A 24,660-nucleotide genomic window follows, 5' to 3' on the forward strand; every position below is an offset into this window, starting at 1 on the left:
TGCAGAACAAAATCAAAATCAAGAAAAGTTCATCAACCAGACAAAGAAAACAATTTATAAAAAGCTGATGTGTTGAATCTTGAAATATCACTGTAAATCAGTGTCAAAGGTCATGCATAATACATTTTCTTTTTTGCTTTCCCATCTTTCAAAATTCTCAGTTGATCCCGGAGGATTTAGGTGAAGGTCTTTAATTATGTGCGTTGTTCAAAGACTCGACTGGCGTCTGCCAGGGAGGTTGGCCCTCAAGCAGAACGAGAAGCGATGATGAAGAGGGAGGAGGAGGCGGGATGAAGATGCAGTGAGGAGGAGGAGGGAGTTCACTTCATCCGGGAGTCCAGTGCACTCAGGGATATTCTGAACTTTCGGGCTGAATGCTGTAGCTCGGGGTTGGCCCTTTTTTTAAGTGTGTACGTGAGGTCCTTGCATGCCTGCCGTGCAGAAATGGGTCCCTCCGTGCACATGAGGATTACTGTACTCCTGGCCGCCATCTCCTTAACTCAGGTGATCACTGTCTCCTGCCAGGAAAACCCCAAGAATGGTGAGTAGCTTCCCTTCTCCTCTCTCGCATGTTCTCCTGTATAGTAATACATTTTTGCATGTTTCCAATATGTTCTTGACTCTTGGCCCCACTGTTTTTTATGGAGGTGTTACATTTTACCAAACACATTTTCATCATTACTTAAAATATGTTTGTTTTTTTGTCCTGGTAGCATGGTGCGGGAGTGAGTCTGCCTCACAGTTAAGAGGTTCTAGGTTTGAATCTCAGCTCCAGCCTTCCTGTGTTGAGTTTGTATGTTCTCCCAGTGCTTGTGTAGGTTTTCTCTAGGTATTCTGGCTTCCACCCACATTCCAAAGGTTGTAGGTTAATTGAAAACTCTCAATTATCCACTAGATGTGAATGTGATGTGATGAGCTGTTTGTCTGTATGTGCCTTTCGGTGACCCACGACCTTAATGAACACAAATTGATGGATGGATATTTTTTTTCTCCCTGTATTTCCTTATCCAAAGTCTGACGAGGTTTGAAAGAGCATCTGTCGTTCAGATAAAGAAGATTAAGAGTATTTTTTATTTATGATTACATTGTCACATGCAAGATTTTACTTTGAGGCTGCCTGCATCACAGTGTTGTCATTTGTGACGTCATATCAAGAGAATCAAATGTAGGTCCTATGGTCGCAGCTCTAATTCCCATCCACTAGGTCATCCCTGCTCAAGTGGCACCCACAAGTTACAGGTTGGAAGTTTGACTTAATGATGAAGCTACATGCATGATGCGCGAAATAAAATAAAATTTTAAATACTTTTAGACAAACTATAAAAAAGGTTGATTGAACCTTCTTGGGCACTTTTTCTTCATCAAAAAAGATGCCAAACTGGAAGAAAATTCATCCTTCTCTGACCGCACTGAATGCAGTATGTGCTCACATGAGCATGCGGGGTAGCTGGTCTATTTCAGTGCGAGTTCGGCACCCAATGAAGGGGTTCCGAGCTCCACTCCTGTAATGATGTGGCCTCGTGGACGGGACAGACAAAAACAGGCCACTAATTTTGGTCAGACTTGGACCCAGAGGCACACAGGACACACCCTGAGTGAAAGGATGCTGAATGCTCCACTAGAAAAGACATCTTCAATATGATGGATTACCGATTTAACTCATTGCCTGCTTTGTGCTGCTAGGGTGTATGAAGGCGTTTTGAGCAGGTGTCACCAATTGTTCCATAATTCTGCATTAAGTGGGCTGTCAATATTCAGACTGAACTGTTGTGTAACATTTTTTTGGGCTTCAACCACCTCAAGTAGTGCTGACATTCAAAATAATGAAACAAGCATTTCATCATTTAGTCATCAACATTTGGTCTGAATATATTTTTCATTTCATAGGATTGTCTTGAAAAGAGGGACAATTTTGTGTAATTCTTCAGAAACACACAACCTGGCTTTCAGTTTTGATCCTCCAAACAAGACGGAAGATAATCCAAATGTTATATATCCAGACAAATCCTTGGTTCTGCAGCGGGGGGTTGCAGGAGGCTCCTGCGGGCGTGGCATACCCCAAATAAAGGCAAACCACACATTTCTGACCAAAGCCAACGTATATAACATTTACTGTGGTTTGCCTTAAAATAACTGCTGTTGGTGAGAAGGAGCGTCTTGCGCAGGGGAAAGGCTTCACCACATAATTATAACCCAGATGGAAAGGCTCACAAAGCCTGCAGCAGGTGGCCACGTTCTGGACAAAAGTGGCCCGAATGAGCTCTAGATTTAGATCTATCACCAATAGGGAATCGTTGACCAAAAATAAGTTTGCATCAACAATCACATGAAAACATTTCTTTATATATCACAGGTTCTTCATGCAGCCAGGAGCTGTCAAAATCATAGTCTAGTCAAACTGATTATTGTCACTTGGTGAATTCTTGTCATGATGATACATGTGTTGAACCGCACCTTAATTGCTACTCAATCACTAAATGCCATCATACACTACAGTGGAAAGCCCCCATTCAAATTCACCATCGCACACTCTTTCTGCGAGTCTCTGTAAATAGTTCAAAAAACAGTATGTATTAACATAAGAATGTCTTAGTCAAGTAATTTTAAAAATTGTTACTTTAAACATAGATACCCATGAATTATTTAACCTCTTTAAGTTTAAACCCCACACCCCAAATCACAAACACTCTCTAGTGCAGCATTGCCCAACCTTTATTGAGCCAAAGCACCCATTTGACATTTAAAGAAATCTCACTGCACACCACCAAACACAAATGTCACAAAAAGTATAAATACTGAAAAAAAGGATGATCTTGTATCAGTGTACTCACAAATTGACTTATGCTCAGTGGGTAATCCGGACCTGTTTAATTGAACATAAAGCTCAGATACACAAAGTAAACCATGATTTATTCTGTTGTATGAATGGCAACAGGTGGATTCAAGGGCTTATTGTATCTTCTGTCATCTAATGGAAGAGCATTTAATAGTTTTGCCTGTCACTATACGTCACTGGCAAAGATAGGTGGACAAATATCCATCTATCCATTTTCCGTACCGCTTATCCTCACTAGGGGAGCGGGCGTGCTGGAGCCTATCCCAGCTTTCTTCGGGCAAGAGGCGGGGTACACCCTGAACGGGTCGCCAGCCAATCGCAGGGCAAACAAGCATTCACACTCAGATTCACACCTATGGGAAATTTAGAGTCTTCAATTAACCTACCATTCATGTTTTTGGAATGTGGGAGGAAACCAGAGCAACTGGAGAAAACCCACACAGGCAAGGGGAGAACATGCAAATTCCACACAGGTGAGGCCAGATTTGAACCCGAGTCCTCAAAACTGTGAGGCAGATGTGCTGACCAGTATATAAATTGTAACTGCAATATTAGATTGTAACTGCAATTTCATTTTAACTAATTATTGAAGTTCCGCTAGGTAGTTTTGTTAAATTACTTTTATGGGACATTGGCAGTTCATGTACCATGAATGGAAAATTGGATGATGTCTGGTAGGGTACGTTGTGTTAATATCAACCATGCAATTCTAAATGCATATGGTTTAAAATAACTGTTGAGTGGCGACAAACAAATTAGCACAATCGAGTAAAATCAGGAGTGGAGCTTGGGGTGGCCGTGGCTACCATACAAGGAAGGGCAGCCACCCTGCTGGCCACCACACTCGTGCCTGGTCAAATTTCTATCAGTGACCCCTTGTTGCCGATCAATTTTGAAGGGACACAAAATTCAACACCCTGAGTGAGGATTGGTTTTTCATGGCCACCCCACAGAATAATTCCTGGCTTCACCCCTGAGTAAAATGCAACATACTCTGCACTGTATTTCCCTTTTATCTGTATATAATCACTGTTTTTATTTCTATCATCTCTGGTCATTTGAGGCCTGGGTAAGAAAGGGACATCAGGTGCAATAACTTTAACTTCTGTCAGAGAGTGACATGTCAAATAATTCACACACATTCCTTATACTAATTATATTTCCCATATTTCCTTATACTAATTATATATCCCATTATATAATCTTTACAACTTTTAATTTCTTTGCACTATTTTACCCTCGACTGGTGTCTGAGCAACACCAATCTGTTGGCAACAAAAGTCCACCCAGCCATAGATTTTGTATATAGCTTGTCTTCATTAGGGTTGTGGACAGAGGTGGGTAGAGTAGCCAAATATTGTACTCAAGTAAGAGTACTGTTACTTTAGAATAATAGGACTCAAGTAAAAGTAAAAAGTAGTCATACAAATATTTACTTGAGTAAGAGGAAGAAAGTACTCAATGAAAACACTACTCAAGTAAAGAGTAATTCGTGAGTAACTGAAATTTTTTAGATTGTTTTATTTTTTTAAAATCAGAGCATGAACATCGAGAAAAAAAAAAAAAAAAAAAAAATATATATATATATATATATATATATATATATATATATATATATATATATATATATATATATGTGTGTGGGGTGGCCACCATTTCAATTTTGAAGAGCCCAAAAACAACAACACATGCATTGGGCCCTACAGAAACATTATTTGATTTATTCACTTAAATGACTTAATGAAGAAGCTGTTTGCTGACCAGACTTAGTGATTGTGTACATTTTGACATATACACTGCCAAAACAACAATAGAAACATCTGCAACTTACTGCAAAGTGTTTTCTCAAGTTAGAAGTGGGCTAAAATATACAAGTTTGGGCAGTCACAATTGAAGAGCTGCATGACAAACCTGTGGTTTTTTGGTCTGTAAACACACTCACGCGGCTGTTTTTTCCCCCCAAAATTAGTCATTTTGATTAACTCGTGAAGGCTATATGCGCGGTCACGTGACTGCCTTGTGTCGTCTGATTGGTGAATTTGAGTCAAATGACATTAGTGATCCCGTTTGATTGGCGCAACGGCCGCCCTATGTAGAAGTCGAAGATGGAGTCTAAAAATAGATGTGCACACGCATGTATGGATAAATAAAAGTAGTGACCGGCATGTCGATCATTGTAACGGAGTAAAAGTATCGATCCTTCCTCACATAAATATTCAAGTAAAAGTAAAAAGTACAGTGCATTTAAAGTACTCTGACAAGTACAGTTTATCGAAAATGTTACTTGAGTAAACGGAGTAAATGTAGCGCATTGCTGCCCACCTCTGGTTGTGGATGAGCTGGATCCTATCCCAGCTATGAGCAAGAGGCAGTGTAACCTGGGCTGATCGCCAGCCAATCACAGGGCACATACAGACAAATTCAGACTTCATTGTTTTTAAATGTAATTTAATCTTCAATTAACCTGAAAGCTACATGTTGATGGAATTTTGGAGGTAGCCGGGCTACCAGTTGAAAAATTAAACAGGCATCGGGAGAACATGCTAACCCTGAACCCTAGAACTGTGAAGTATACATGCTAACCAGTAGGCTGTCATGCTGCTCAGCAACAAAAGTATTCAGTTATTATTATATAACTGCACATTTGACTTCTTCCACATAGAAACGTGTGTTGACAATGGACAAGTGTACGCCAACAAAGATATGTGGAGCCCTGAACCTTGCCGGATCTGTGTGTGCGAGTCCGGCAGCGCTATGTGCGAGACCGTTGTCTGCGATGACCTCGGGGACTGCGCCCAGTCGGTGACCCCGGAGGGCGAGTGCTGCCCGGTTTGCATCACCCCCACGACCACTCCCACGCCAAACCCTTCTGCAGGTTCGTGTGTAAGCTGTGTCCCTATGTCAGTGTTTACTGTTGACCCAAAGCTCCTATTTTAAACCAAAATATCACGGCACACCAACAAACAAAAATTTCACAAAAAGTATATTCTGTTTTAGCCTGCTATTGGTGGACGATAGGGACTGAGCCATGTCCCCCCCAAAAAGTTTTTAATTGCCTATAGATACCATAAGATGGTGGGAAAGCACTATGTTTGTCTAAATCAGGCACCCCTACATAGTCCCTTTGCACCAAGATGCTATAAGACGGTGGCAAAGGGCAACTTTTTTTTCTCAATGATGCTCCTCAACTCACTTCAACATAGTTCCTTGGAACCAAGATACCACAAGATGTTGGCAAAGCAGAGCTTTTGTCTAAATGAAGCTCCTAAACTCACTTTATCGTAGTTCCTTGGTACCAAGATGCCACAAGATTGCCGAAAAGCACTACATTTCTCACAAATCACTTCAACACAACAATACATCGCTGACATAGATAGATGAACAAAGATACTGTACGTTATTTGTTGTGGTGGGGAATCACTGCCCTGTTGATTGTCCATCGTGACTCCTTCTGTGCTCGACCCTGCTGCAGCACCCACGGAGGAGGGCTCGAGCTGCGAGGTGGAGGGTGAGATCTACGCTCATAACGACATCTGGAAGCCCGTGCCGTGTCGCGTGTGCGTGTGCGACAACGGCGTGAGCATCTGCAGCGACGTGCAGTGCGAGGTGGTGCCCAACTGCCACAAGATGGTGACCCCGGAGGGCGAGTGCTGCCCAGTGTGTGACAACCTGGCCAGCGCCACCAGGCACATTGGTGAGACCACAGAGATCAATATGTAGTTCGACACTTTAACCACAAGGATGCGCTGCTGTATAAAGTTAAAGCATCAAGCTACAAAGCTAGATTTGATTTATGGTTGAAAACAGATTTCATATACACTTTTATAATTAAATCATCTTTTTTTGTTTGTTACTGTTTTACCACCTTCTCTTCAAGCAATCATGGGTTATAGGGTAAGTCACGATCATTTTTATTTTCAATACCATCACGTACAATAAGCATTATAGGAAGGAAATAAAAATGTTTAGAATACGGACATACGGCTCAGTTTCTTGTGACAACATAACAAATTAAAATTGATAACATTCCCAAAACAAATATGGTTTATTATTAGAGCATTTATCTGCAGAAAACGAAAAATTGTTAGAATACCAAACCAGTCCAATGTCTTTTTTTTTTTTTTGGGGGGGGGGGGGGGGGGGGGGGTATTTTAAATTTTTCCAGAGCCGTATCCTTATCATAGATATAATTACAATATACAAAATTTGTCTTCGATAATAACATTAGAAATGTGAATATCTAAGTATTTACAGTGGGTACGGAAAGTATTCAGACTCCCTTAAAATTTTCACTCTTTTTTATATTGCAGCCATTTGCTAAAATCATTTAAGTTCATTTTTTCCACATTAATGTACACACAGCACTTGTTGAAATTTCTGCAGATTTATTTAAAAAGGAAAAAAAAGAAAATATCACACAGCCATAAGTATTCAGACCTTTTGCTCAGTATTTAGTAGAAGCACCCTTTTGAGCTAATACAGCCATGAGTCTTTTGGGGAATGATGCAAGTTGGGAATGATGTTTTTCACACCTGGATTTGGGGATCGTCTGCCATTCCTCCTTGCAGAGCCTCTCCAGTTCTGTCAGGTTGGATGGTGAACATTGGTGGGCAGCCATTTTCAAGTCTTTCCAGAGATGCTCAATTGTGTTTAAGTCAGGGCTCTCGCTGGGCCATTCAAGAACAGTCACAGAGTTGTTCAGCTCTAGGAAGGGTTCTGATCGTCCCAAACGTCTTCCATTTAAGGATTATGGAGGCCACTGTGCTCTTAGTAACCTTAAGTGCAGCAGAATTTTTTTTGTAACCTTGGCCAGATCTGTGCCTTGCCACAATTCTGTCTCTGAGCTCTTCAGGCAGTTCCTTTGACCTTATGATTCTCATTTGCTCTGACATGCACTGTGAGCTGTAAGGTCTTATATAGACAGGGGTGTGGCTTTCCTAATCAAGTCCAATCAGTATAATCAAACACAGCTGGACTCCAATGAAGGTGTAGAACCATCTTAAGGATGATCAGAAGAAATGGACATGAAATGGACACTCTGAAAACTTTCCGTACCCACTGTAAATCAGTTCCCTATGTATTAAAGACAATGTTGATTTCTTTCTGATATAGGGACAGAAGGGTGAACCAGGTGATATTCCACATGTAAGTTATAAATAGCGATGTCTTCAAGTGAAAGGCTTATCTTTTCTTCTTTTTTAAACTATGATTTTTATATATATATGATTTTTATTTTTTTTTCTTGCTTAGCTGGTGGGTATCCCTGGACCTCAAGGACCCTCGGTGAGTTTTTAAAAGTACCAACAAGGTTAGCATGTGCTTATGAATTTAAACAATGAATGTATCTGGCGTTCTTTTGTTTCAGGGTCCTCCTGGTGCTCAGGGGAGAACTGGACATAGAGGCTTTAAAGGAAGAAGGGTAAGTCCGAACCATTGCGACAGGTTTGGTCCTTGAAGTTTGACCTTAGCATCAATTACTTGGGAAAGTTAGTAATAATCTTCGCTTCTGTCTTTAAATAGTGTTCAAATACAAGAAGTAGAAGAAGAACAGTACAGTTTATTGTTTTCTTAAAACTGATTACAAATGTGTTGATGTTAATATTTCACTATACAATCTGCAGGGATTCCAAGGGGCCCCGGGTTTTGATGGCGAGCCTGGCATACCAGGGAATCCAGGCGAGCCTGGCCCCCCGGGTTTCCCTTCCCTTCCTGGGGTGAGCTTGATTCTTTATACAGCATTTCACTTCAGACAACCCAAAAACCAAAAAAACCTCAAATTGCAAAAAACTGATATTAATCTCAATTTGTTTGTCACCCTAAGGGCAATTTCGTGTCACAAATGGCATCAGGTTTCAATGAGAAGTCAGCGGGCCTGACCGGAATGGTATCAGCATCAAGGGTGAGTGTAATATAGTGTGTTCGTGTATTGTTAGGAATCTTATGTTGCGGCCCACCAGTAATTGAATTGTTACTGTTTAAGGGTGAACCAGGACCCCGAGGACCCCCTGGGGGAACTGGACCGCCAGTAAGTTTGGCCATCACACACATGAAAAGATTCATACAGCTGGGGTATCCAACTCTTTTTCATCACGAGCCTCATCGTAGTTATGGTTTCACTCAAAGAGCCATCCTGACTGTTAAAATGCTACATATGTAAATGTCTATAGTCACCTCAGGATATTATTACATATACCGTACACTGTTGCCCATAGAGTATTATCATATATATTTCATCCATCCATCCATTCTCTTCACCGCTTATCCTCACTAGGATCACGGGCTGCTGGAGCCTATCCCAGCTATCTTCAGGCAGGTCACCCTGAACCGGTCGCCAGCCAATCGCAGCGCACATAGAAACAAACAACCATTCACACTCACATTCACACCTACGGGCAATTTAGAGTCCACAATCAACCTACCACGGATGTTTTTGGGATGTGGGAGGAAGCCGGAGTGCCCGGAGAAAACCCACCCAGGCACGAGGAGAACATGCAAACTCCAAACAGGCGGGGCCTGGATTTGAACCCCGGTCCCCAGAACTGTGAGGCAGATATGCTAACCACTCCCACACCGTGCCAGCCTCTTATGTATTCTTAACAACAAATTAAAATAGAAATTAAAAGGTTTGAAAAACTGTCTTGTACAAGTAATGAAAGGCACAACTACTGTTTAATATATGTTAAAGGAATTGGTGGGGGAAAAAGCTCTGTTTCAAATTGCAAATTTCTGTACAGATGTTTTGCCAAAATAATAAGAAAACATTTATTTAGGAAGAAACATGAAGTAGACACATTATATTTGCTTTAATGGACCACATAAAGTGATACGGCGGGCCTCTGAGACTTAAGTTTGACACTTGTGCAAATGACCAGTTTTTCATGTGGTGGTATAAAAACAGTGCTATTTGGCTGGTAAAATAAGCTAACAATACCTGTGTTCTTTTTCAGGGACCAAGCGGCGGCCAGGGACTCCCAGGCGAGCCTGGAGAGCCAGGATATGTGGTACAAATGCCTTCATGCTACCATACTGACCTTTCCGCCAAGCCTGCAGTTATAAAATTGAGTCAGATATGCTCTAAGTGTCTACAATTTTGCCGTTTCCTTGTGTTTGTCCATAGGGTGAATCAGGTCTTCGAGGGCCAGAAGGGTTGCCAGGAAAAAGTGGTCCTGATGTCAGTGAAACAACAAAGCAGCAATATATATATATAAATTCATTCAATAAGCTTGTTATTCATCATCTTCTTTTGTTGTTCAGATTGGTTGTGGTACTAAAATTATGGTTAGCTTGACTATAAGTTTATTGATTCTAATTTGCTTAGGGGGAGCCTGGACCTACTGGCGCTCCGGGAGATCTGGGATTTACAGGATCAGTGGTAAACAAATAGTTCCCACATCCACTTCCAATTTGGCTAATTGTTCTGCTCAGTTTATTTCATATTTAACAATGTCACCTCATTAGGGTGCACGAGGGTTACCGGGTACTCCAGGTGTCCCTGGTCAAAAAGGTCACAAGGTATATTGACATTTGCTTGTTATGTTTTCTTTAATTTTTGGATATGAGTGAAGAATTTGTAAGTCACTCTCCAACAGGGTAAGATGGGCATTTTTGGTCCCAGAGGTGAGGCCGGTGCTGTCGGTGTGAAGGTAGGATTTTAATATTAATGACAAAATCAAAACCAACATCAGGGCCAATGTTTTTGACCTTCATTCGCTCCTTGCCTTTGTGTTTTGCAGGGTGGTTCTGGAACTCCTGGTGCCATGGGTGCTACTGGCCCAGTGGTAGGCAAAACCGACAGTAAGCACTCAACAATTAGTATTTGTGGATAGGTATTGTGAAATTACTGTCTTTCAGGGGCCACCAGGCTTAATGGGAGAAAGAGGAAGAGCAGGTCCATCTGGTGCTGTGGTAGGAAAAATCATCTTTCATCTGTTTATTTGTAGTGTGGAAAACAAAAGTTGCAGGATTGAGATGTTTGATCTGTTTATGGTTTAGGGAAAACGTGGTGCAGCAGGACATATTGGCAAACCAGGTCCCCTGGTAAGGATGAAGTAAAATTATTTAATTCTGTCATTTCATGTCATCACGCTGTCAGAATGAAGTTCAAGTGTATCAAACATTTTCCAAAGCTGGTGTTAAGCTTTGACCCATAATAATGATGATTATATCTTTCAACCACAGGGTCCTATTGGAATCTCCGGTGTACCAGGCTTCCCAGGTGCCCCAGGACAGAAGGTGCAGTTGTAGTTTCCCCTTTGAATTAGATGAACAAGGTTAACCAATACAATTAAGGACCTTTCATATGACACTTTGAATCACTCCAGGGTGAAGTCGGACCAATTGGTGTGAGAGGAAGTCTGGGTCAGCAGGGATCCAGAGGAGATGCTGGTCATGTTGGGCCACTAGGGCCTACTGGACGACAGGCGAGCAATAGCAGTATTCTGTTTAATGACTGAAATGAAAAGTTGATATTGTTATTAAGTACATTGGTGGTTGCTAACAGGGAGCTGTGGGGCCTGATGGAGCGCCAGGAACCAGAGGCGCAACAGTACGTCAGCCAACTACCAACTTCTCTTATAATTGCATCAATTAAGTTTGTGATTGACTCCGACTTGTTTCCAGGGCCTAGCAGGTGTCCTGGGTCCATCCGGGCTTGTGGGCCCGATTGGGCCCCCAGGACCCCAGGGAACCACAGGAGCACAAGGACCAAAGGGCCAAGATGTAAAATCCTAAAAAGAGTGACATCGCTTTCTCTGTGCCTTTTCGCATTTACTTGAAAAGAGTAATCTTTTCTCCAGGGTGATGTCGGTGTGGCTGGAGTTAAAGGAGAAGCTGGATTTAAAGGCGAAAGAGTATGGGAAAAAAACACCAAAATATTTTAAATGCTTCTTTTATAGCTCACCTTTGAATATTGTATAGCTTAGTGGAGTGCAGGTTAAACTTGTGTGATCCCAACTTGTCGTCAGGGTGACCATGGTGCTCCAGGTCTGATAGGCCCCATGGGAGATGAAGGGAAGCGTGGACCCCGAGGTGATGCAGGCTCTGTCGGTGACCCAGGAACTCAAGGCGAGACAGTGAGTTGACCTGATATGCCATAACAAGGATGCTCTGTTAGTTAAGTGGTTGCCAATGTCATTCACAATGGCAAATATTGTGACATTGTGTATTGTGACATAAATAGTCACACAATCTTATTTTATGGATTTGTTCTAGGGCGTCCCTGGGAATCGTGGTTTCCCTGGCACGGATGGTTTTCCAGGTGCAAAAGTGAGTTAGCTAGATAGTTCCCATTCAGACTTCCAGACCCATAGGATAACTGAGTCTTTCCAGAACAAGAAGCTAACTTCCTGAAAATATGAGATACTGTATACTCAAACTATAAATATGGCCTGAAAACTTTTTCAAAAATGTAAAATATTCTTCCACCATCTTGGTTTTATTTTGTACTTTTTAGTGTTTCCGTTTGTCTTTTATTTATACTGCTTGTATGTTGACGTTTATATTGGTTTTTATCTTTTAATGTAATCTTGTTTGTGTTAATTATATTTTTTGGGGGCTCTGTAAAGTCCTATGGAATAGCCTAGCAAAAGAACGGTTCTATACAAATAAACCTTGCTTTACTTGCCTTGTCTTATCACGCTAACCCGATCGCCATTCTGATATTTGTCCCTGTTGACACATTTTCAACATGCGCTGTTCTGCTGTCACAGGGAGCGCAGGGCGAAAGAGGGCTGCCAGGCACAGCAGGCACAAAGGGGCTGACAGGAGATCTAGGACGACCTGGAGAGCCCGGTTTAACTGGTGCTCGGGTAAGGCCTTTTTAGATCTGCAATTTCGATTAAAGCTGTAGGAACACATCTATTTGTTGTCGCATATCTTCACTCCTCATAAATTAAATCCTGATGCTATGTCCTGTCTCACAGGGGCTGTCTGGAATTATAGGTGCCGACGGAGAAGAAGGCAAGCCAGGACCACAGGTTTGTAAAAATTATTTTTCATAAGTCTTTCCGCAGCCAATCCTTCATGTTTGAGCTTTTCATGATGTCTCCTGCAGGGCTCAGCAGGAGACGATGGAAAACCGGGCCCAGCTGGTTCTACAGGAGGTCGAGGTTTAGCTGGACCCATGGGCCTGCCAGGACCAAAAGGCCTCACTGTTAGTTTGACTTGACTCATTTTGCTTAATATGAAAATTCATTTTCTTATATAAACAATATTGACTCCTCTTTTAGGGTGATCCTGGGAAGAATGGTGATGCTGGCAGTACTGGCTCACAGGGTCAAAGAGTATGTTGTTTTCAATTAGAAATTCAAAGTACATTTACTATCAATCCAGCAAAGAACTGACGTGATGATACAATACTGTAAACATCGTCCAGGGAGTGCATGGAAAAGATGGTGAGGAAGGTGCTGCCGGTCCTACTGGCCCAGCGGTAAGTAGCTCATTCATCATTAGAACCCAAACCAGACTTCTCTCACCACATTCCCTTGATCAAAGCATGTTTGAGATATATTCAATACATACTGTACATACAATATATGAGGGTTTCTATATTTTTAGTGGCCACTTGAGGTAAAATAATATATTTTTTTAAAGTGTATTAAAATTAAAATGTTTGAGTTTGCTAAAATGAATTGGATCCTCTGCATTAAATTACGATTGCCAGCAAAGCTGATTGCTTCTAACAGACATTTTTAGAACTGTTAAAATAAAAAGGACATGTCACGAAGTGACTATCATGGAGGGACATTTTTGAATGAAGCCACAGAATTTAGCTGAAAATCATTTATTAGCACTCAATCTCAAAATAAAACAAAAGGTATCCAGCAATTTGCCCCTCCTGGAAGCCGTCACCTTATCGTGGTGGAAGGGTTTGTGTGTCCCAATGATCCTAGGAGTTAAGTTGTCTGGGCCCTCACGCCCCTGGTAGGTCACCCATGGCAAACAGGTCCTAGGTGAGGGACCAGACAAAGCACGTCTAAAAGACCCCGATGATGAAAAATATTAATGGATTGAGGTTTCCCTTGCTCGGACGCAGGTCACCGGGGCCCCGCTCTGGAGGCAGGCCTGGAGATGGGGCTCGAAGGCGAGAGCCTGGTGGCCGGGCCTGCACCCATGGGGCCCGGCTGGGCACAGCCCGAAAGGGTAACGTGGGTCCCCCTTCCCATGGGCTCACCACCTGTGGGAGGGCCCATAGGGGTCGGGTGCAGTGTGAGCTGGGTGGTGGCCGAAGGCAGGGACCTTGGCGATCCACCAAAGGTGAGGGATGCCGTCAAGCTGAAGAAGGAGTCCTATTGGGCCTTTTTGGCCTGTGGGACTCCAGAGGCAGCTGATGGGTATCGGCTGGCCAAGTGGAATGCAGCTTTGGTGGTCGCTGAAAAAAAAACTTGTCATGGGAGGAGTTCGGTGAGGCCGTGGAGAAGGAAGTCAAATCTTAGATTCAGGAGGAGCCTTGTGATTTTCATCCTGGACCAGCTCTACACCCTTGGCAGGGTCCTCGAGGGTGCATGGGACTTCGCCCAAGCGGTCTACATTTGTTTTGTGGACTTAGAGAAGGTGTTCGACCATGTCCCTCGGGGGGTCCTGTGGGGGGTGCTTCGGGAGTATGGGATACCCCTGATATGGGCTGTTCGGTCCCTGTCTGACCAGTGTCAGAGTTTGGTCCGCATTGCCGGCAGTAAGTCGGACTCGTTTCCGGTGAGGGGTTGACTCCGCCAAGGCTACCCTTTGTCACCGATTCTGTTCATAAGTTTTATAGACAGAATTTCTAGGAAGTCGAGGCATAGAGGGGTCCGGTTTGGTGGCCTCAGTATTGCATCTCTGCTTTTTGCAGATGATGCTGTTCTGCTGGCTTCATCAAGCTGTGATCTCCAACTCTCACTCGAGTGGTTTGCAGCAGAGTTTGAAGCAGCTGGGATGAAAATCAGCACCTCCAAATTTGAGACCATGGTCCTCAGTCGGAAAAGGGTGGCGTGACCTTTCCAGGTAGGGGATGAGATCCTGGAAGAGTTCAAGTAACTTGGGGTCTTGTGAGGGAAGAATGGAATGGGACATCGACAGGCGGATCGGGGCAGCGTCTACAGTGATGTGGACTTTGTATTGGACCATTGTGGTATACAAGGAGCTAAGCCGAAAGGCGAAGCTCTCAATTTAACGGTCGAGCTATGTTCCTACCCTCACCTATGGTCACGAGCTGTGGGTTGTGACCGAAAGAACAAGATCCCGGATACAAGGGGCCGAAATGAGTTTCCTCCGCAGGGTGTCTGGGCTCTCCCTTAGAGATAGGGTGAGAAGCTTGGTGATCCAGGAGGAGCTCAGAGTAGAGATGAGCCATATGAGGTGGCTGGGGCATCTGATTCGAGTACCTCCCGGATGCCTCCCTGGTGAGGTGTTCCGGGTACGTCCCACCGGGAGGACAACCCGGGGTCGACCCAGGACATGCTGGAGAGACCATGTCTCCCAGCTGGCCTCGGACTGCCTCGGGATCCCCCCCGGAACAGCTGGATGAAGTGGCTGGGGAGAGGGGAGTCTGGGCGTCCCTGCTAGAGCTACTGCCCCCGCGACCTGACCTCGGATAAGCGGAAGAAAGTGGATGGATGGATGGATATCCTGTAACTTGATCGCATAAACGATATATATGTAGTTTAAGTACCACTAAACTGGGCCTGTCACAGGGTTGACAGTAAAGAAAATTATTCACCTTAATTTCAAAATTTCTCTTTTTGCTGCATGGCTGATGCAACTTGAATAGTCATTTAAATTACACAGATCACTTAACCAATGTTCAAAATATATTAAAAAAAACAAACTTGTTTTACATGCTGAGTGGACAGCAAAATTCATGTCAGTGTCACAGAGTGACAGGTTTATCAGGGACAGATTGTTCATGAAGTATAGCTTAGAGACTATTCAAGGTGGCAGCAATATATCACACCTGCTGATTAGTGAATGTTTGAAGAGCACCATTTACAGGTACAAGTCTGCCTATGGCAGCATGGTGGGTGGAGGGTTTTCACATCCACCTCACAGTTCTGAGGTTGTGGGTTCAAATCTGAGTTCCATCCTTCCTGTTTGGCGTTTGCATGTTCTCCCCATGTGTGGGTTTCCTCTAGGTATTCCGATTTCCTCCCAGATTCCAAAAACATGCATGGTAGGTTAATTGAAGACTCTAAATTGTCTTTAGGTGTGAATGTGAGTGTGTATGGTTGTTTGTTAACTATAGATGTGGCCTGTGATTGGCTGGCAACCAGGTCAAGGTGTACCCTGCCTCTTGCCCAAAGTCAGCTGGGATAGGCCTGTGACCCTAGTGAGGAAAAGCAGTACAGACAAAGGATTAATGGATGGAAGTCTGCCTAATAAGTTAATGCATGGGTTATCCAAGACCTTAATTCTCAAACATATTGTGGTGGCACATGTCACAAAGCAACATTTTATGAAGAAAACATTATTTCTAAGCTTTGTAGCAGCCTGAAATAAAATTTGTTTTTGGGGGGGATAAAACCTTGTGTGGTGTGGGAAGAATAATATAATTGAATGCTACATTAACAAAGACATGTTAGAGTACAAGAGCTCACCTGCTGCCACAAAAAAATATAGAAACCCTCATATACAGGAATTCATGCACGAATTTTCAAAACTTCAATGGGAATAAACAGGAATATTGTGTGTGGGAATTTGCAGAGAATGTGAAACTGAAATGTAGTTAAAAACAAAAGGTTTTGCAGATCAAACTTGGTTAAAATAAGCAGAATCCAGTTAAATTTAAATCATTCAGCATCTCTCAATCTTATGCACAAAGCACATTACATATTGCATTGCTATCGAGGCCATATCCTCTGCATGCACTGAGAAAAGTAAATTATGCAAGTCACATGGAATATTAATTTTAAGAAATGATCGTTATGTGTGTATACAATACTTTGTATACATTTGAGTCAATTACAAGTCTACAACTTATATATACATAATTTATTTTTATTATTTCCAAAATGTATCTGCTAAATGTTCTGCGGCTTTGCTCCTCTTCATCCCGTGTTCTCTCCTGCAGGGTCCTGCAGGGAAGAGAGGAGAGCAGGGACCACAGGGACCCATTGGTTTCCAGGTGATAAACCGCTACAAAAAAAATTATATTTAACTTACGCAGGACTGTGCTTGTTTATACAAGTGTGGGTGTGTTTCAGGGTTTGCCTGGAGTGCCAGGCCCACCCGGTGAATTTGGTAAACCAGGAACTGAGGTATGTAAATAAATCAGAAATATTACATATTACTGTGTAAAATTTTTTTACTGTATCAAATGAAGTACTACAGAAATGTTTAGTAAAGACCCACGAATGAAGTATTTTTAATGTTGCATTCAGGGACTTGCTGGGGAGGAAGGCTCTGCTGGAACTTCAGGACTAAGGGTAAGTCCGCAGCGCTTGTTCTGCTTTTACAGTGTCAAGTTTGTATCCATTCGTTGTACATCATGGGACATTACTGTTCCAACAGGGAGAAAGAGGTGCTCCAGGTGCAAGAGGTGAAACCGGACCCAAAGGACTGCAGGGACCTAAGGGTAGTCCAGGTAGTCCAGGCCCAGATGGATTCAAGGTATCAGAGGCAAAAATGCCACTAATGTTTTCATGTTGGAATTATACTGTAGCTGTAGCTAATTATTAATTATTAATCGGAGTACTTGTGTACTTTAGGGAAAATCTGGTGTAAAGGGAGCTGCTGGAGAAACAGGAAGTCCAGGACTTCAAGGGATGCCCGGGGAAAGAGGCATTCCAGGATCCCCAGGCCCCAAGGGGGATGTGGTAAGTGCCGCCTGCAACCTCATCGTGATTAAAGCCATTTCAATCTTTGACACAAAGTCAAGATGAGGATTATGTCCCACAGGGCTCTGTCGGTGATGCAGGACTAGAAGGCAAAGCTGGAGTTGATGGACCTCGGGTGAGTTTTTTGTCCCACAACTTCTCTCAAAGAGGAATTATTTATCCTGGTTATTGTTTTTTAAATATCACTAAACAGGGCTGTCCATTTTTGTGGCCCAAGGTACGTTCTAAAAATAAACATTTGACATGGCCCGTAAAATGGAAAAAAAAAAATGGGGGGGCATTATGAAAAGTGTGGGTGTCGAAAAAGTCTGTGTATGGGGGATGACACCCACATCCCCCATGGGTGTGACACCCTTGACAACAACTACTACGACTAATAATAAATTCTCTCTATATAGAGCATTTCCAGTTAAAGTGGTCAGTTTAGTACAGATTGTTCTCGTTTTTATTCTGATTGTGGAGTTGGGAGTCAGATCCATTCTAGTGGGAAACAGGGTTCAGTGCCACCCCAAAATCCTAAACTATGGCCTTATCACCACCTTGAACAGAAATATGTGATGATGCAGGTTTAAACAGTTTTATAATAATTAAAACATATAATTACTTGATGAATTGGTTTTAATGTGTTTAAAAAATTAAAGTGAAAGAATTTCAAAGTGGTCCTTGTATCCCTCACTTTTTCAGCGTGCAGCTCTTTGAGAAAAAAGTGTAGACAGTATAGTGCTTAAACATTGAGAGGGACTGATGAATGTGTGGGATGGATATGTTTTGCTATATATTACAAAAATATTCATACAATTCTCTCACATATTTGTCTATCAAAGGGTGTGTCAGGTCCAGTTGGACCTGCGGGTGCCGTTGGAGCTAATGGTGCCAAGGTAAGACTTCCTGATGTATAAGTTTTCCATTAAAACACGACAATGACATTCAACATTATTGACTTAATTGATTATGGTAATGCAAAACCCCACTTTGCTATGTATGTACGGTATGTGCTTTTTAGGGTGAACCAGGCTCACCAGGACCCAACGGACGCCGAGGTACAAGAGGAGTACCTGTGAGTAAAGCACTTTTGTAATTAGAATTTATGATGAATGATCATTGTAGCTTCTGACGTTTTAGTGTGTGATATAAACAGGGTTCAGCCGGTGAGCCTGGTGCAACTGGTGCTGCAGGTTTCCCTGGAGCTGTTGTAAGTCACCAGTTCAAATCAGTATGACAAATAATCAATTCAAATTACACATATTTATTTCTTTTTTTCCTCAGGGTGCTGAAGGTCAGCCTGGCGTGAAAGGTGAGACCGGGGAATCAGGCCTTAAGGGAGAGGCAGGACCACCCGGACCACCCGGAATGGCTGGCACACCGGGAGTACAGGTAACAGGATTACATCGAAGCAGACATAGTATGCTTTTTTTCACATCTTCACAGTTCCCAGGTGTCTTAATAACCCTGTATTTTTAACCTCATGGAAATTAGCCTGTTTGAGGGGGCAGTCCTGTCTCATGTGAATCGGTCACTGTAAACTAGAGTTGCAGCGCAAGGAGATGACTACTTGCTGTGAGCCCGGCATTTAAACAAATGAGAGCAATCTGTCAAGTGCATGCAAGAGCCTTTAAAGACACCACTGACATCGTAAACTGACGCTAATCTGCGCATCCAAAAAAACACAAAGTAGCTCTTTTTCTTTTTGGATTTGACAGTGTTTCAGACATTGTAGTCCGCTGTAGCTTGAAAGGGAAAGATATTTGTCCAGCCTACCTGCCAAGTCATGGGCGGAGAAACTCAGAGTGGGGGCGGTTTATATGGAAATGTAGCCACATTGTCACCACAGCTCGTTACCAGAAATAATTTTGGAAGTAGGAAGCCAACAAAAGATGTACTTGGTTGTGGTTTCTTGGCTGGTACTTCAGAGAGCCAAGTTTTTGTCTACAAGTAATTACAAAGTAAAATTTTCCTAATATTTTACTTGAATTAATGCAGATGTATGTTTCAGGGCCCGGTCGGTCTGACTGGACTGAAAGGTGGCAGAGGAACGCAGGGTGCAGCGGTGAGTTGGCCTCAGCAACCCCCACCATGGTTTTGTCTGGAAGCAATGGCACACCCGCTGTTGACATAAGTTGAATTAATGGGGTGTTCTCTTCTCACAGGGTTCTGCTGGTTTTCCTGGTTTACCTGGAGGCGTCGGTCCGCCCGGTTCTCTTGTGAGTCCACTGGGATCACATTTGGAAAGATGGTACTTTCTAATTGGTCAAATGGTTTTATAACTGTAAATCTTGCCTGTGCGCTAGGGTGCCGTTGGAGCAGATGGGCCAGTTGGTCAAACTGGAAAGCAGGGCCCCTCTGGTATTCGTGGTGAAAATGGGGCCCCTGGACTTCAAGGCGAGATTGGTGCTCCAGGCCCAGCAGGCACCCCTGGAGAGAAGGGTGATTCTGGAGAGGATGGTTCTCCAGTGAGTAGAAAATATTTTTATTACACACACACCCTACCTGCTGCACACACTGCACACAGTCCTTAACTAGTCTTGTGTTTATCCATGAGGGTCCTACTGGACCTCTAGGACCTCCCGGCACCACAGGACAGCGGGGACTTGTGGGTCATCCTGGTGAGAGAGGAGAGGGAGCCATGCCAGGCCTGCCTGGTGCTGCGGTATGAAAGAACCACCTTGCTCAACCACTTCATGCAGGTGAAACATGATTACAATTTATCTTCCACTTTTTTATGTAGGGTCTTCCTGGAAAACCAGGAGCTCCTGGAGTTCCAGGGGGAAAAGGTCCTCCTGGTGGAGTTGGTCCAGTGGGAGCCACCGGGCCGAGAGGAGATGCGGGCCCTGAGGTTGTTGGGTCTTACAGCAGGCTATTCTGAAAGTTATTTGGTTGAGTGTGTTTTTAATGTTTGTTATGTGTTCAACCAGGGCGTGGCCGGTGAAGAAGGACCTCCCGGGACCGACGGACTCTTCGGAGCAAGGGTAGGTGTAGACGTGACGAGGCCTGAGAGCTTACACAGTTGTATGCTCATCACCACTGTGTGACTTTACAGGGCGATAGAGGTAATGCTGGTCCCGAGGGTTTGGCTGGAGGTCCAGGTTCTCCAGGAAATGAGGGTCCAGTGGGAGCTACGGGTAATCCAGGACAGAGAGGTGAAAACGTGAGTTTCACAGAAGCAAGAATGGCGACACCAGCTTGATGGCACTTTATTTATATATATATATATATATATATATATATATATTTATATATTTAATTTCCTGACATATTTGGGTTTAGGGTGCCAAAGGCTCTCCTGGACCCCATGGAGCACCTGGAGTACGAGGCAAAGTGGTGAGAATCTCCCTACAGTCTCATTTTCTCTATCATTAAACAGGATTTTGAATCGCTTATAAAATATTCTTAGGGCCCTCAAGGACCACAGGGGGAGAAAGGACCAGAAGGTGAACAAGGAGAGAGGGGTCAGAAAGGTCACAGAGGTTTTACTGGTCTCCACGGTTTGCCTGGAATTGCTGTAAGTGGATGTTATAGCTTGTGTCTTTGTGTCTCTGAAGAGGGAAAAAAATTAAAGACCACTGTTTTTTTTTTTTTTTTTGTCCTTCAGGGTACTACAGGGGATGGAGGTATTCCAGGTATTGTCGGACCAGCTGGGCCAAGGGTAAGGTGCATAAAATATTCTCAGAACAGAAAATAAAACCCAATAGAACTACATTATCTTATAACTGCACAGGGTTCTCCAGGCGTGGTGGGTCCACCTGGGAAGGAGGGGAACATTGGCCAGCCAGGAGCAATGGGTGCACCTGGAAGCAGAGGAACCAGTGGGGACATCGGAGTTCAGGTATCACATTGGTATAATTTTCAGCTGTCTTCATGTAGACCAATGTTTCCATGCTATTTGCCCTTTATTGCCAGGGCCCTGCAGGAGAACCAGGACCTCCAGGTCCTCCAGGCCCACCTGGACCTCCCACTGCAGCTGTAAGAGAATACTTTGCAGCTCCCATGGATTTTGATGAGGACGGTGTGCCAGAAGCTGTGGAGTTTTTCAAGGATGACGTGGCGGCCGACGCTCCTCCACTTCCAGAGTTTAATAAAGATGAGGCTCTTCCTAATAAGACTCCAATCATCATACATACCACTCTGAAGACCCTCAGCAGGCGTATGCAGAACATTCTCAGTCCAGATGGGACAAAGGAGAACCCTGCAAAAACATGTCAGGACATCAAGCAATGCTATCCACAGAAAACAAGTGGTAACAGTTTATTTTCAATAATACCGAAAAGGTGTTAAAAAAAAAATTATAATAATAAATTAAAAAAATACATTAACCTACATTCTTTTTGTCTCCAGGTGAGTACTGGATTGATCCAAACCAAGGAAGCACCAAAGATGCCATCAAGGTCTTCTGCAACATGGATAGCGGTGAAACCTGCATCTCTGCTAATCCAGCCAATATTTCCCGCAAATCCTGGTGGACAAAATCCACTCCCACTCTCAACAAACCCATTTGGTTCGGAGCCCAGATGTATGGCGGAACCACAGTAAGCAGATAACGTGATTGTTGTTGTGTACTGATATTACTTTCATGGAAGGAAACTACAGAGCAATTTATAATGTCTGTAAACAATAGGCTTCCTACTTTTGGGAAGCAGAACAAAAGTGAATATTGCTAACTTACACTGAAACCAAAACAAAAACCTGGTTGTGGTTGCGCCATACCGAAATGTTTGATTTTCTGGAGTTCCTTAAAAAGAAAATCTAATTTAATCCAGTGAATTTGTGTGGAAGAGGATGAGATAAATGGACTTTGTAAATAGTTCAAGACTGCCCAATGGCGAAATAGCCACTTCAAAAGTCACGGACTACAAACCAAACCTCCATAACAAGGTTTGAAGTTGCAGCAGTGTGAAAGCGTGTGAAGTTTAAAGTGAGTTTAGGTGAATTTCCTTGCTGGCTAAATTATAGCCTTTCCAATATCACCATTAAAAAAAGCACTAATATTCCATTAAAAGCATAGTTATGCTAATAGCCTTCTTAGTTAGATACCAGTGAAATAGATCGTTACCATAGCCTAACAGATGTAAGTCAAACTGCAACAGTCATCAACCACTCAAAGGTAGGCTGGGGCATTTACAAATTATGGCAGTACATCGACCATGACCAAGTTTAAGGCATTTCATTTATTTGCTCCTGAATTAATTAACCAGTCCCTCAATTATCATTTTAACTACAGTATGTCTGAATTTCTAGCATGTCTATTTTTTAATCAACTTACCTGTTGAAATGTAAATTATGGCTGCCTCCGGTTCTCCCTTCTAATCAGTTTAGCTCACGTAGCATCTTCTTTTTGACTGACACATCTCACATTCAAACTACGGAGGTAGAGAAGAAGGATAAAATCTTCATTCAAGCCATTTTGCCCTCTTTTTTTCAATCGCAGTGCCTTGGTTAAATAACATGCGAGGTGTGTCAGAAAAGTTTCAGAAATTGTGTCTCAAAAGATATGTATTTCAAATCCAAACTACAAACTATGAGTTTTTCCCTGCCATGTGGGCCAGATGATCAACCAGTACATCTACAAAGAGATTTGTTATACCAATCCTGGAACCTTTATGACACACCTTGTTGAAGGGTTTGTTTACTAGTGGTGCCATTGGAGTTTGTTGCACCTTTTGCCACTCGGAAGTACTTGTGACGTCATGATGAATTGGTCGAGCCCTGTTTAGACCAAGCAGTAGGATTCAGTTAACTTCAGTATGACACATTTTTGGGCATTTTCCTCATGCCACCATCATTTTCCATTGCTTCGTGGAAACATATAGCTAAGAAGCACATTAATAACTTGAGTGTCTTGCTGTGACTTAAATGAGATCACTCGTACTTTGTGAGTATTCTTGGGAATAAATGAGCATAAATGTGTCAAACCGTTTCAGTTCCACTATGGAAACAACGAGGAGCAGCCAAACACGGTGGCAGTTCAGTTGAAGCTACTCCAGCTTCTCTCCAAAGAGTCCCACCAGAGCCTCACCTACCACTGCAAGAACAGCCTGGCTTATAAAGACAGCAAGGGCACCATGAAGAAAGCCCTGATCCTAAAAGGGGCCAACGGTCAGGAGCTGAGGGCACAAGGCAATAACCGCCTGCGATACACCATCATTGAAGATGGCTGTGTGGTAAGTCCTCAACAAATGAAAGAAAAAAATATCAGAAATAAGAAAGAGTTGCATGTTATTTGTCTACTTTTTCCACAGACGTCCAATGATAATTGGGCTAAGACAGTGTTGGAATACAGGACTCAAACCCCAATCAGACTGCCCATTGCGGACGTGGCGCCCATGGACATTGGAAAGGCCAATCAGGAGTTCGGCCTTGACATTGGACCCGTGTGTTTCTCATAAAACACAAGACCGGGAAAAAAAATTATGTGAGAATTTGAGAAAATGACTCCACTTCCTGTGAGCGCTGTGGATGAAAGTTACATCCCTGCAGTCAAAACACGTGGCTGCAAAAGACGTGACTGGTAGAAGGCCACCATTATTTATTCATCTTTTCTGTGAAACCTTCATATAGTCTTTTGAGTAAAGGGTGTTCTGAACAAATGCCTAATGCTAAGAAATAAAATCCCTTATTAGGCATTTGATGAAGAAAATTACAGACTAAGATTTTTAATACTGAAAATTCACGTTTAAGAGTTTACACCTGTAGCCCTCAATCTGGATAGAATAAAATGATTGATTCTAAATGATTTGTTTGTGTTCAGAAACATTACGTTCTTCAAAGAAAACGTTTGTTTGTGTGTGTGTTGCCAAAACTCGAAAAGCGTCACCTGTAAATGCTACATGCTTGACTGTAAATTAAAATTTATTTGTTTGTTGTTGACAATTGATTTAGAATAAATGTCTTTTTTCTGGGGTGGCTGAGCTCATTCCACACAATAAAGCACAAGAATAAAATAAACATGTATTGAACGCTCATAAAACAGCAGAGTACTCTCATAGAATAGTTTCACAGCTGTGAGGATCCCTCCTGGAGGGG

At 42.9% G+C, this 24,660-nt stretch overlaps 1 protein-coding gene across 1 annotated transcript; it reads left to right on the forward strand.

Moving 5' to 3' along the window:
* Positions 1 to 444: 444 nt before the first annotated feature.
* LOC133409821 (collagen alpha-1(II) chain-like) lies at positions 445 to 24,023 on the forward strand. The gene is made up of 49 exons (XM_061690341.1): positions 445 to 541; positions 5,499 to 5,711; positions 6,309 to 6,552; positions 8,202 to 8,255; positions 8,458 to 8,550; positions 8,817 to 8,861; positions 9,784 to 9,837; positions 9,954 to 10,007; positions 10,155 to 10,208; positions 10,295 to 10,340; positions 10,426 to 10,479; positions 10,570 to 10,614; positions 10,688 to 10,741; positions 10,829 to 10,873; positions 11,015 to 11,068; positions 11,158 to 11,256; positions 11,337 to 11,381; positions 11,456 to 11,554; positions 11,632 to 11,685; positions 11,800 to 11,907; positions 12,047 to 12,100; positions 12,544 to 12,642; positions 12,757 to 12,810; positions 12,888 to 12,986; positions 13,063 to 13,116; positions 13,209 to 13,262; positions 16,878 to 16,931; positions 17,011 to 17,064; positions 17,188 to 17,232; positions 17,318 to 17,416; positions 17,515 to 17,622; positions 17,705 to 17,758; positions 18,468 to 18,521; positions 18,647 to 18,700; positions 18,910 to 19,017; positions 19,791 to 19,844; positions 19,932 to 20,093; positions 20,183 to 20,290; positions 20,369 to 20,476; positions 20,556 to 20,609; positions 20,681 to 20,788; positions 20,908 to 20,961; positions 21,035 to 21,142; positions 21,233 to 21,286; positions 21,359 to 21,466; positions 21,541 to 21,877; positions 21,976 to 22,166; positions 23,559 to 23,798; positions 23,877 to 24,023. Exons 1-49 carry the CDS (start codon positions 445 to 447, stop codon positions 24,021 to 24,023), a joined length of 4,488 nt encoding a protein of 1,495 aa, XP_061546325.1.
* The last annotated feature ends 637 nt before the right edge of the window (positions 24,024 to 24,660 follow it).

Source organism: Phycodurus eques, chromosome 1, assembly GCF_024500275.1.
Source record: "Phycodurus eques isolate BA_2022a chromosome 1, UOR_Pequ_1.1, whole genome shotgun sequence".
In the NCBI taxonomy this organism is placed as follows: Eukaryota; Metazoa; Chordata; class Actinopteri; order Syngnathiformes; family Syngnathidae; genus Phycodurus; species Phycodurus eques.

Bases quoted from the DNA above. Each gene is read 5' to 3' on its own strand.
- LOC133409821 (XM_061690341.1), top strand. From the start codon at position 445: ATGGGTCCCTCCGTGCACATGAGGATTACTGTACTCCTGGCCGCCATC. The intron at 10,874-11,014 runs GTAAGGATGAAG...TTTCAACCACAG, and splicing joins TTGGCAAACCAGGTCCCCTG to GGTCCTATTGGAATCTCCGG. The intron at 12,101-12,543 runs GTGAGTTAGCTA...CTGCTGTCACAG, and splicing joins ATGGTTTTCCAGGTGCAAAA to GGAGCGCAGGGCGAAAGAGG.